Raw genomic sequence first — 12,806 nt, 5'->3', positions numbered from 1 at the left:
ACATTTCTTGAGGTAAAGTTGCAAGATTTTTAGCCTCTGGAAAAGGAGACATAACAAGGGAGGAGAGCTGGGCTGCTCAGACCCTACAATATCCACATTTCCTCATTAAAAATTTGCCTCCTCAGCTATCTTGTTCAACATTGCATCCTCAGCACTCAGGTGTTCAACCAACATTGACTAACAAATGAATGAATAAATTTATGAATCTATCCAAAGACAGAGAAACAGACGGTGGCCATAAGAAAGGAAGTCTGGATGCAACTGGGGATTCTCCAGGAGCAAAGGAGAGAAACTTTAAAAAAAAAAAAAAAAAGGCGGGATTCCATAAGCATAACTGTTGCCTGGAGATAAAGGGAATAAATGGGGGGAAGACGGGCCTCCCCAGTGGCACAGCAGGTTGAGTGCTGCCCTGTGAAGCTGTCTGCATCCTCTGCAGCGCAGGTTCGATTCCCATCCGGCCAGGGAGAAACCCACATGGCGTGGCAGACCTCTCCTGTCTCACTCACTGCTCCCCTCAGCAGTGTTTTTGATCCATCTGCCTGTTCTTCTCCCTGCTCTCTCTCACCCTGAATTCTCTGAATTCTCTGACCCTCCCACGCCTCTGATCTGTACCCCCATTCTTGTATAAATAAATAAATCTAAAAAAAATGGGGGGAGAGCTGTGCAGGTGGACAAGGTGTCCCAAAGCATCAATGTTTTTGTTTTTAATGAAGTCAGATATCTTAAGAAGGCAATAGAGGGCATTTCTTTTTGACAGGGGTGTTCTGCAGAGATTTCTAGTTTTTAAAAGGGATCATTCTGAAGGTGTCACAAAGAACACCCTATTAAAGTGTCTGTCTGCCTGAAAATGAATCCTTCTTCTTTGTACTCAGGGTGTTCCTCTCTTAATAATAGCCTCCCAGGATGACCCCAGGTTTCACAGCTCCCTGAGAGTAAAAGCGCCTTTGTGTAGGCACCTTTCCCCATATCTAGACATACTCCTCCCCAGCTGGGGTGTAATACCATCGCTACTAAGTGCATCACCATTGACTCAAGGAACAAGTCAGAACAACTGTCTTTGTTTCCTTCTCTTCCTCATTGTGTTTATTTAGGTTGAAAGAGTTTTCAGTAAAATTCAACAAGCATTTACCAGCACCCATTATGTATGAGCAAAACAAACTGCTTGGTCACACGTAACATAAAGTTGATTAGGCATGGTTTCAGGTCTCGAGAATCTTGCATTGGCTTGCAGATCATTTTAATGACTGCTGAAATGTTTCAATATTTCTCTTCAACCTTTCCAGATGATAGGTTTCTAATTTGAGTAGGTGTTCTAGAACTCAGTTGAAGGTGAATTTGAGCTCACTGGGGTTTTACAGAAGTCTCTAAGAAACCTTCCTGACCCCTCCACCCAGATGTCCTCTGCCCTACAGCAGTCACAACACTTCTCTCTATTCTTATGTGTTGTTTCTTTATGCATCTGTCTGCCTCCATAATCAGGGATGGAACAGATACAGGGGATGGTGTCTGAGAAGTGAAGCCAGAGACTCCTGCCTATTTTTATTTTTTTTAAACATTTATTTATTTATTTATACAAGCACTGGGTACAGTCAGAAGCGCAGGAGGGCGAGAGAATTCACCAGAGCCAGAGCGGGGAGCAGAGCAGGCAGAAGGACCGAAGTACACTGCTGAGGGGAGCAGCGGGCGGCAGGAGAGGTCTGCGCACCATGTGGGACCCTCCTCCAGTGGCCGGGGAGCAGCCGGGATCGAACCGGCGCTGCAGAGGCTGAGGGGCAGCTTCGCAACCCAGCGCTCAACCGCTGCGCCACCGGGGAGGCCCATCCTGCCTATTTTTAGAGACAGTCTCAAGATCAAGGATCAATCTTGGTCATGCAACTTAATCTCTATGACCCTCCGTTCTGCATCTAGAAGTATCCACATGATAATTTTATTATTCCCAAGGCAAAAGGTATTGTCCATGAGAACTCCTCTACTAATATCCAGCAAATTCTTGAAAAATATTGTCAACCACCCCATGTTGCATTAGTCACACTCACATACTTTTCTTAGCCTAGATGGTTAGCAAGACTTACCTGTATCGTCTGACTAGTTTCAGACTGGATTGTTTGTAGGGGTTAAATAGGATCAGTGGGATCAACTTGCTGGTGGAGCTCCCTTTTCAGGTAATAGTACCCAAAGCCCCTCCCCCCATTCTTTATATGTCTCAAGGGCAGGTAATACCAGAAGGTTCCTAGAAGTTAAAACATGGGCTTTGGGTCAAAATCTTCGGTGTGCTAATGTACAAAACTGTGTGAAGACTTTGTGAGTAAGCTTTAAAACGGTTCACTGCAATATCCATTCTTTTTTTTTTTTTAAGATTTATTTATTTATACAAGCACTGGGTACAGTCAGAAGCGAGGGAGGGTTAGAGAATTCACCAGAGCCAGAGTGGGGTGCAGAACAGGCAAAGTGATGAAATACACTGCTGAGGGGAGCAGCGGACGCAGCAGGAGAGGTCTGTTGCACCATGTGGGACCCTCGCTGGCTGCAGGCAGCTTCGCAGCCCGGCGCTCAACCGCTGCACCACCAGGGGAGGCCCCGCAATATCCATTCTTAATCCCTGCACATTAATTGAGCAACTACTATGGGGCTCGGCATCAGACCCTTACTGGAGATAGAGCTGTCATCAGTGGTTAGGACAGTAGAGGAACTGAGATTGCCAGACAGTGTGGCAAATGCTATCACAGAAATAAGAACAGGGTGTTCTGGGAACAGTAGGGTAGACCCCTATGTGACAGCCCTGAATGGGAGCGTGTCAGGAGCTGTCAGGGAATCCTTCCTGGAGGAAGAGATTTCTGTGAAGAGGATTGACTCCTCACAGCTTACTTAGGAGCAAGCCAGGTGAACAGAGGGAGCTCACAGAGCAAGGACACAGATCAGAGAAGCTCGCCCCTCTGGAAAACTGCGGTTCTGACAAAATAAAGCCATAAAGATTTGTAGATGCCAGATGACAGGTGTGCTTGCTTTATGAACGAACATATGCTTTATCTGGAGGGTGGGGGAGGCACTTATAACTGTGCCCCCTCACTTAGGGCGTTTCCGGGGAGAGCATCGACTAGAGAAAAGTATCTGGATGTAATAAAATGAATAGGACTGTCGAGTTTCACTGAGCCTTACTCTTCCTTAAGCCCGTCATTTAATCAAATCACCTCTAAAATTTCGTGCTCCACCAGCGAGCCCTCACGGGAACTTGGGGTTCTCAACAGGCTGATGCCCATCAAGTTCGCGGCAGAGTGTGTGTCACGAAATGAGCATTTCCATACCTATCCGTTCGTGTAGTCAAACTATGAAACTACAGCTAGGCCTCGCTCCCCTCGCTTCCTGGCCTTTCCTCTTTCAGCCGTGCAGGAGGCGGCGGGCAAACAAACGCCACGGCCGCGAGGACGCCCCCCGGGCGAGCCTCCGAGGTGCCGCTAAGGAGCCGCCGCCCCGCGAAGGGGCGCGGGCGCGGAGCCGGCCGGGCATGCTCAGTGGGCCCGGCGGGCGGGGGGCGGCGGGCGGCGGGCGGCGGCGGGGCGGGGCGGGACGGGGCGGGACGGGGCGGGACGGAGCGGGGCGGGGGCGGCCGCCGGGGCGGCGCGAGGGCGCATGCTCAGTGCCCGCATCTGCTCCCTCCATCCAGTGCCGCAGCCGGAAAACCGCAGCGGCGGCGGCAGCGGCAGCGGGCACGGATCGCGCCCGGCGGCCCCGGGGGAGGCTACCCGGGCCTGGCCGAGTGGCAGGAACTGGAGACGGGGACTTAACGGCCTCGCGAGGCCCCCGCCTTGGCCGTCGGCGGGGCCGTCTGCGCGACGTCGGCGGAGCCGGAGGGGACGGCGACGGGCGGGGAGCGCCGAGGAGGGGCCGCAGGATTTTGACGTCCTCCCGGGCTCGGTCTCCCGCCCGCCGGGCCGGGCTGCGCCGGGTGGGCCGCCCGCGCCCGCTCGTCCCTCCGCCCGCCCGCCCGGGGCCCGAGGGGTCTCCCGGCTCCGAGGGAGGGGAACAGGGAGGCGGGGGCGCGCGGGCTTGGCGATGGCGGGGACATTTTCCACAACGTGATTGTTAAGGACTCCCCCCACCCCCCCTTAAAATTCCGGGCCCTTCCAGCCTCCCCCTCCCCCCAGCCCGTGTGACTGAACGGAGACAAAGGGGAGGCGGCCGCGCTCACACCCGCGCTCGCGGGCGGGGGGATCGCAGGGGCGCCCCGCGGGCCGGACGGGCGGCCGGACGGACGCGCGGACCCGGCGCCGCCACATTCCTATGCCCGGGAGGAGCGGCGGCGGCTCCCGCGGGAGGCGGCCGGCTCGCGCCGCGGACAGCTGAGCTCCTCCTCCCGCGTCGCCGCCCGGGCCGGCCTCGCCCGGGCGCCGACGGTGGGAGCTGCTCCCGGTCCCCCGCCGATCCCCGCGGCGCCGAGGCCACACCATGTGAAGGGCAGAGCCCGGACCTCCCGAGGAGCCGCCGTGAAAGATGGGGGATGCTGCAGACCCCCGGGAGATGAGAAAGACGTTCATTGTTCCAGCCATCAAGCCCTTTGACCACTATGATTTCTCCAGGGCCAAAATCGCCTGCAATCTGGCCTGGCTGGTGGCCAAAGCCTTTGGGACAGGTAAGCGATGGCTTCGCTTCCCTCTTCCCCCTGTAGGATCTTCACATTCCGGTTTTTTGTTTCCGACCGTCAGATTCCCCTCCATGCGTGTCTTCTCACGGCCTCAGGGAGGTGATGGAAGAGTAGGCAGGAGGAGAAATCAGATTTGGTTTTAAATCTGAGTGCCCTTGAATGGTCAGGTGGGAGGGACTTGGTCACATTTCTGGTTTTTTTTTGTTTTGTTTTGTTTTGTTTTTGGATAGCAAAAGTGTTTGCTTTTTCATTGAGCAATTTTGACATGTTTTTCCGTAGGGTGGGATATCTTCGTCATTGCTGCATACATTTCCCCCTGTTATAATCGTGGTTACAACACCAAGAAACCTGAGTTGGTTTCTTGATTATTGGAAGAGGTTGATGGCACAGAGCAAGAACTATGTTGATTTTGACATCTTGATGATGGCTGCTGTTCAGGCTCTGCACGCTGTAAGGTGGCTTGTGTCGAAATGCGGTATCAGTGTCGTTCGGTATCAGTGTCGTTCTTCCCAGCACGTTCCAGGCTCTATCCATCCAGTTATTTAAAAGCAGTATTTAGCTACTACGGCAGTTAGCTAAATGCATTTCATATTGTCAGTTATATTCCTTTATTCCAAATGTATTTGGGCTTCATAAATTAAAAGAAACAAAAACTCCTTCGGATTTTTTTCCTAACTGAAGAGTTTTTGAGGGCTGGTACTGTTGACATAAGTGTATAATGCAGAAGCAATTAAACACTCCCTCCCGTACCCAGTCTTTGCAAAATAACAGGAAAAGGGCCTCCTGTTGTAATTCCTTAACTGTTGCTATAGGAGCCCATGTTATGGAATGCTGAAAAGCTTAGAGAGTTTTTCGTGTGAAGATAGATGTTCCTGTAAGGTAATTTTGTCAGATAACTTGAAGAGCAATTTTGTAATATTTCTGTGCTCTTGTTAATAAATTTTGGATATGTAAAATAATGGTTGAAAAGTGTCTTAGTATTTACTGACTTTTCCTGGATGTTAAATATAAGGCTTTTGGGGGTGGGAGGACAGCTTATTTCCAATTTTGGACTGCGAATATGTGGGTGAGCAGTTTAGTCTTAGTGCTTGAACATACACAGCTGCATGTTTTCAGGACTGCACATTTTAGTTAACTAACAGATAAATCTCAGTGTTTGGGAATTGGTTGAATTAGTTTTGAGGGAACTTTACATGAACAGTTTTCACTTTATTTAGATTTTCATGCTTTAATATTAAAGTAGATGTTAAAGGTTTTACAACTGGTAGGAGTAAGTATAGTAAGCCAATTCAAAACAGTGTAAAATGTAAAGAATTCTTCAGAACTAAATGTGCAGAGTAGTACATAGGAGGAGACACAGTGTTTCTTCATTTTCTGGCACTGCTGAAATCAGCAGTGAGAATAATAGCAGTATTTTGGTTTTAACTTAAGCATGCTGAAGCTAAGCTCCATTTAGAGGAGAAATGAAAACTATTTTCAGTATTTAAAAAAGATAGAAAGAGGGAAATTTATATAGTGACATGGGAAAGCAGTGTGTACAAAATGGAAGTCAAGGAATAGCAAAGATATTTTCTTCTGAAACTGAGAGGATACTTCTAGTACAGAAGTCAAAATGTTGCTCTGGATTCACAAAGGCTACTCACCAGAAAATGGCCTACTTTCTGGATATATGTCAGGCAGCTTTACTAGATTCTGGGCCATTTGAGGAACACATACTGAACACACCTGAAAAGAAAGGCAGTGAAAGGAATGTAAGATCAATGTAATCTGTCTTGTGCCTGGCACTGTGGTGGCTGCTTTAAGTTAAGTTGTACATTGGGGAGTCACAGCCAGTCTGTGATGCAAGTGGTGTGTTCCCTATTTTAAAAACAGGAGGAAGTCACTGCACAGAGAAGTTAACAACTTTTCTATTACACTTTTAGTAAGGGTAGAGATGAATTTTGATTTGACAGATTCCAGAGTCAGGCATTGGTAGAGGCAAGGGATGCCTGTTAATATACACCAGACCTTTAAATACATTGCTTTATTTATTCCTACTGCAATCCTCTACATCAAGTTTGTTCTCATTTTGCAGATGAGAGAACAAACTCAAATTAATTTGTTTAAGATTAAACATCTGCCAAGTAGTGACTTCTGCTTGCCAGCTCAGGTCTTTCTGTTTCTGAAATCTTTGCAATTTACACTCACTTTGCTGAGAAATCCTTTATCTGTAAGTGTGAGAAATGTGCACATACTGCCTGAAGTCTTTTTTCCCTTTAAAGAGTGGGCATGATTTAGTTGAATATTGTTGGTACTTAGTTACATTTGCCTTGGAAACAGTTGGAATAGGTTAAAAAGATCATTTTCAAAATGGAATGAAAAACAAGTTTAGAAGCATCAAGAAAGTGATATAGTAACAAGAACTTAATATTTTGTTAAAAATGTCAAGTTTTGCTTATTTAATAAGTTAAATTTATATTGGATTGAAAAAAATAAGATTTTCATTTTTTTGATGTAAATAGTTTCATTTACTGCAGAAAAGACAACATATTTTGAAGGCATTACCTAATGCTCATCAGTTAATCATTTAAAAAAAATTAGCCCAACTTTAAGTTATGATTTACTACAATCATTTTTTTTAATCATGGGGTCTTCAGGCATTGATCTAATCGTTTTCTGTCAGAAACTACCAAACTTTTGAAATTAAAAAAGTCATTTTTTGAACCATATGTTGGAAAAGTCACTTAAAATGGTAGCTGGAAATCAATTGTGGGCAAAGAATGAAGTTATTGAACCATAAAAAATAGAGCACTAAATAAAGCATTGTAATACCTAGAAAGCAGAAGTATTTATTTCATTTAAAGTCTTATGTCAGGAACTTTGACTCATATACTAATTCTTTACACTAAAAAATATCCCAAGTAGCCCAAGTCTTAATAGTTTATTTTATGGAACAATGCAAATATAGTATTGGTCAATTGAAAAACAAGTTTGTTCAGGTGAATTTGAAAAAGTAAACAGATACCCTAAGCATATTGTTAAAGAGGAAGTTAAACTATTTGTCTCTACTAATGTATATTTGAACAGCTTAGCCCATTAAAACAGTTCTATTATAACTGCTTCATGTGTTCTGCTTCTTTAAATCCTTTGGGGAGAGTGGTAGGTGCAAACCCTCTTAGGATACTCTTCCTTACTAAATTCTTGAATTTGGGATTCTTATGACACTTCCTAGTATCAATTTATTATTTCAGCTTTATCAACTACCATTCTCTCTTTCACACCATTTAGTAATATAAAGTCATTTGCTATTATTTCTTGTTACATTTCTTTGTATATCCCAACACATTTTGTTGTCAGACGCTCTGACGTGTAACGTGTGTGAAGATTGTGATGGCAGTGAGTAGCATTTTGATTGAGAGACTAATGGCAAGGATGCCAGTATGGGAAGTTACTGAAGGAGGCTGGACAAGAGATTATGAGGGCTTGAAGTAGGGTAGAAATGATCATAAAGTGCCTAATATATATTGAGTACTTACTGTGTGTCAAGGATACTATTATTCCAATTTTACTAACGAAGAAGATGAGACCCAGAAGTTTAGGAACCATTCCACACCACACAATGTAGGGAGCTGAGATCTGACCCTGGGAAGTCAGACTTTTATCTATGCAGTCAATCAATGTGCTTTATGGCCAGAGTCATTAATGGAAAAGAAGCAAAAGATAGAAAAAGTGTTGCAGAGATATGATTGCTACTATTTCTAAATGGCTGAATTTGGGGTTCATGGGGAGTGGTTTAAATAAAAAGGAAACGGGATGAGGTCACCTGCGATTTTGAGGAGGAAGCTGCCAGAGCTTTTGAGATTTATGAATTGTGACGTCATTGTTAGAGAAAGCAGCAGATTGGAATGGGAAGTCAGCTTGAACTTAATGTGTTGGCTAGATATCAGAAATCTAATGAAATAGGTAGTTATAAGTGTAGGTATGTAATATGATTGAGTTGATGTTAGGAATACCAATTTGGGAATCTTATTTTCTGTAGCAGTGTAATTGAAATTAGAAGTTGGTAAGATCATAGAGGGAGAGAACTTTGAGATAGAATCTAGGGGAGTGAACACTTAGAATGGTTTGGAGGTTGCTGAAGAAAAGGAGGCAAGAGTTAGAGCAATCAGAGTTAGGAAAAGAATTAAATATAACACAGAGAAATGAAAGGCACACATCATTTCCATGGAAGCGGTCTCATTAACAGTGCCAAATGCCATAGGTTTTTAAACCATGCCTTTTTTATGAGTTCTTTTTCCTTCTAAGAGTTTGAGCTTTAGTAGGGGAGATAAGATAAATGTATTACTATAGTAAGAGTTCAGGAAATATATGAGTCCTATAACTGGAACAGTGACACGTAAAAGGAAGGAAAGGCAAAGGGGAAAGAGGTCACTTGCTGCTTCTGTGATCTGTGAAGGAAAACCTTGGAGTGGAGGTGACAAACCAGACCTTAAAGGCAAATAATGATATTTAAGGCAATCAGGCTGAATGGGAAGTAGGCATTGTACGAAATGGTTTATTTGCAGGCATGGAGTTGAGAAACCCAGATAGTGTTAGTGGAACAACATAGATTACTTGGTTGAAGGAAGTTTACCTAGTGAAGTAGTGTCTGAATTATTTGGAGGGCTAGGTTAAGGAGTTTGGTATCAATTATCCTAAGAACATTGAATGAAAAAAGTCCCTAGTTTCTTGAACACATACTTTGTGCTAAGTACAGTTTCGAACATTTTATGTTCATTGTTTCATTTAATTCTGCAAACGACCCTATTAAATAAATATTTTATTTCTTCTATAACTCTAAAGCAGGCTTTCCCTACAACAGGACTACTGACTGCATAGTTTTTTGTTCAGAGGATTGTCCTACGCATTGAAGGATTTTAGCAATATTCCTATCTTCTGCCTGCTGGATGACAGTATAATTTTTCCCACTCTGACATCTAACCCAGTTGTGTCAACCCAAAAAAAAACAAAAACAAAAACCCAAACATCACTGTCTTCTGGAGGGGTAAAATGACCCCAACTTATGAACCACTGCTATAAAGATTATCAAATACACCTTGAATTTAAAAAGTTTTTCTTACAACAAAGTAAAGATGAATAAAATACCCTGATTTCACAAATTCTCAACTGAAAAATATGAATTTAAGAAATATGATAGTTTACCCTTTTTATAAATGAAACTGTTTTAGAGGGATTAACTGCCATTGATCTTGTAAGTGGTGGAAACACAATTTGAATCTGTCTTTATGATACTCAAATTTGTATTTTAACCTCTATCTTATGCTCTTCCTATATAGTTCTTAACAATTTTATAGTACAATACTGGAAGTGAAGGCATAAAGAAAGCATGAAACATCTCAAATGTAAGTTTTAAAAATTTTTTGCAAAATGTTAAAAATACTTTTTTTTTCAACAAACCTATTCATATTTGACTAGTAGTACCGAAATAGAAAACATACTTGGCGTTGGCCTGTCGTTTCAGGGCCATCTTCCCTTCTCTCAGTGGTTCTAGTGTTCCATGTATGCTAGTTTATGAACCTTTTCTATTGGTAAATTGCAAATAATGATATTTAAGTGAAATATTACCTATTTATTAGTAGTGGCCAGCTTGGTGTTTTAGTTGAGATAATTTTTCATTTATCACAGTTAAGTCTTTTTTCCTTTAAAGAGTGGGCATGGTTTAGTTGAATATTGTTGGTACTTAAATGCCTTGCATAGTTTTTCCATTTCTTTTAAAATATTGACTCAAAAAACACTGACTCTTCATCAACATAACGTTTTCCCTATGCCATGAATTTTCTTCAATTTTATTTTATTAAAAAGTAAAATCTTACAAATATTCTTAGTTGTGTAAGTATGCCTTCATGCCTTATACAGTTAATGCAGATAATATGACATTGCTCTTTGACTTTCTGCTCCTCTTTCATTTGTGACTGTCCAGTTTTCCCAGCACCTTTTATTAGAGAGATTTTCCCCCCCTTTTGTAGGTTGTGGCTGTTTTACGATAAATTATTGGTATATGTGTGGATTCATTTCTGGACTTTCAATTCTGTTCCATTGGCCCATGTGTATATTTTTATGCCAATACCGTATTGGTGTTCTGTTCCTTTTTAGTTCAGTGTAAGATCAGGACATGCCTTTGATGTCTCCTTTTCTCTCCTTTTTCCTCAGGATTGCTTTTGCTATTCAAAGTCTTTTATGGTTCTACATAAATTTCAATATTTTTTGTTCAATTTCTTTGAAGAATATTGTTGGTATTTTGAAGGGAGTTGTGTTAAATTTATGGATTACTGTAGAGAGGATGGTCATTTAGATTATATTGATTCTCCCCATCTATGCGCATGGGATAGCTTTCTGCCTCTTGTGTTGCCATCTAAGGTCTTTTATAACATCTTGTAGTTTTCCTTGTGTAGGTCCTTCACCTCCTTGGTTAGGTTAATTCTGGCATATTTGATTCTTATTGAAGAAGTTGTGAATGGAATTATTTTCTTAATTTCTTCTTCTCATTCATTGTATATGAAAATGCTATTGATTTTTGTATGTTGATTTTGTAACCTGCCTCTTTGATGTGCTCATTTATTCTTTTAAATAGTTTTTTAGTGGAAACTTTAGGGTTTTAAATATATATAGCCTATCAAGTGAATAGTGATAGTTTCAGTTGTTTTCTGGCTTAGATTCCCTTTATTTCCTGTTTTTCTCTGATTGCTCTAGCCAAAACATCTAATACTAAATTAAACAGAAGTGGTTACAGCAGGTATCCTTGTTTTATGCCTGTTCTTAAAAGAAAGTTTTCCTTTTTCATCATTATATATTATATTGGCTGTTGGTTTGTAATATATGGTCTTTATTATATTCAGGTAATTTCCTTTTATTTCTGGCTTGTTTAGAATTCTTGACGTAAATGTTGTTGAATCTTATCAAATGTATTTTTTGCATCAATTGATAATTATCAAATGATTTTTATCTTGACTTTTGTTGATGTAATGTATTATATTACTTGATTTGCATTTTAAAACGATCCTTTGATACCTGTATTAAATCCCACATGATATGATGTAAAATCCTTGTGATATAATATTGAAGTCAATTTACTATTGTTTTGTTGAAGGTTTTTGCATCAGTATTCATCAAGGATATTGGTCTATAATTTTCTCTTATGCTGTCTTTGTCTGGCTTGAGTATGAAGGTAATGTTGGTACTGTAAATGTATTAGGGAGTGTTCCCTCTTTTTGGATTTTTAGAAATAATTTGAGAAGATGCGTATAAGTTCTTTTAAAGTTTGATAAAATTTATTATAAACCCATCTGACCTTGGACTTTGGGGAAGATTTTTTTTACTAATTTGATTTGCATGCTTACGATTAGGTTTATTCAACTCTTATTTTTGCATAGTCTTTTTGATGCCTGTTTTGTTTATTTCTACTCTTGTTTTTATTATTTCCTTCCTTCTACTAACTTTGAGTCTTGTTTGTTCCTCTTTTTCAGCTTGTTTTAGATGTAGTATTAAACTGTTTATTTGGAATTTCTTTAGCTTCTTACTGTGGGCCTGTATTGCAACTGTCTTTCATCTTAGTACCACTTTTGCTGCATCTTATAGATTTTTGGAAACTTGTGTGCTTGTTTTCATTAGTCTCAAGGTTTTTTTTTTAATTTCTATTTTAATATCCTCTTTTGTCTAGTTGACGTCTAACTATAGCATTATGACCAGAAAGAATACATGGTATGATTTTAATCTTTGTACTTTTATAGACAATTGACATAAGGTCTATTCTTGAAAATGTTTCATGTGCACTTGAGAAAAAGTGTATGTAGTGTTTTTTGGGTGGAGTGTTCTGTACATAACTGTTAATCCAATTTAGTGCAAAAAATCTAAACTGTATTACATTAAAGGCCTACACAGTATTACATTTAAGACCTGTATAGTAGTGTCTGTATATAGTTTTCCTTCTACCATTTAGCCCCTTGTTTTTCTGGAACTTTTTACTTTTTTTAAGTACTCACCCATAGTTTCCCTACTTGCTAATAGTCATGATAATAAGTATTTGTATACTATTTTGAGTTCTTTAGAAGAGAACATAAATTGCAAAGTGTTAGAATCTATCAGTCTCACACTTAGACTGACTTTAGATATTTTATCTCATTTTTCACTG

At 41.5% G+C, this 12,806-nt stretch overlaps 1 protein-coding gene across 2 annotated transcripts in view; it reads left to right on the top strand.

Annotated features, from left to right (window-relative positions):
* Window positions 1–4,488: 4,488 nt before the first annotated feature.
* Window positions 4,489–12,806, top strand: part of CAMSAP2 (calmodulin regulated spectrin associated protein family member 2) — a gene marked incomplete at both ends in the record, with an annotated part of 90,869 nt that continues 82,551 nt past the window's right edge. For both annotated transcript variants that reach the window (XM_084244867.1, XM_084244866.1), the window contains one exon: window positions 4,489–4,627. In XM_084244867.1, the coding sequence (XP_084100993.1) occupies window positions 4,489–4,627 (139 nt within the window). The remainder of the gene's footprint in view (window positions 4,628–12,806) is intronic.

This window comes from Talpa europaea (assembly GCF_964194135.1).
Source record: "Talpa europaea genome assembly, chromosome: 10".
NCBI lineage: Eukaryota > Metazoa > Chordata > Mammalia > Eulipotyphla > Talpidae > Talpa > Talpa europaea.
The sequence above is the reverse complement of the archived record's forward strand: the minus strand, read 5'-3'. Positions and strand labels throughout refer to the sequence as shown.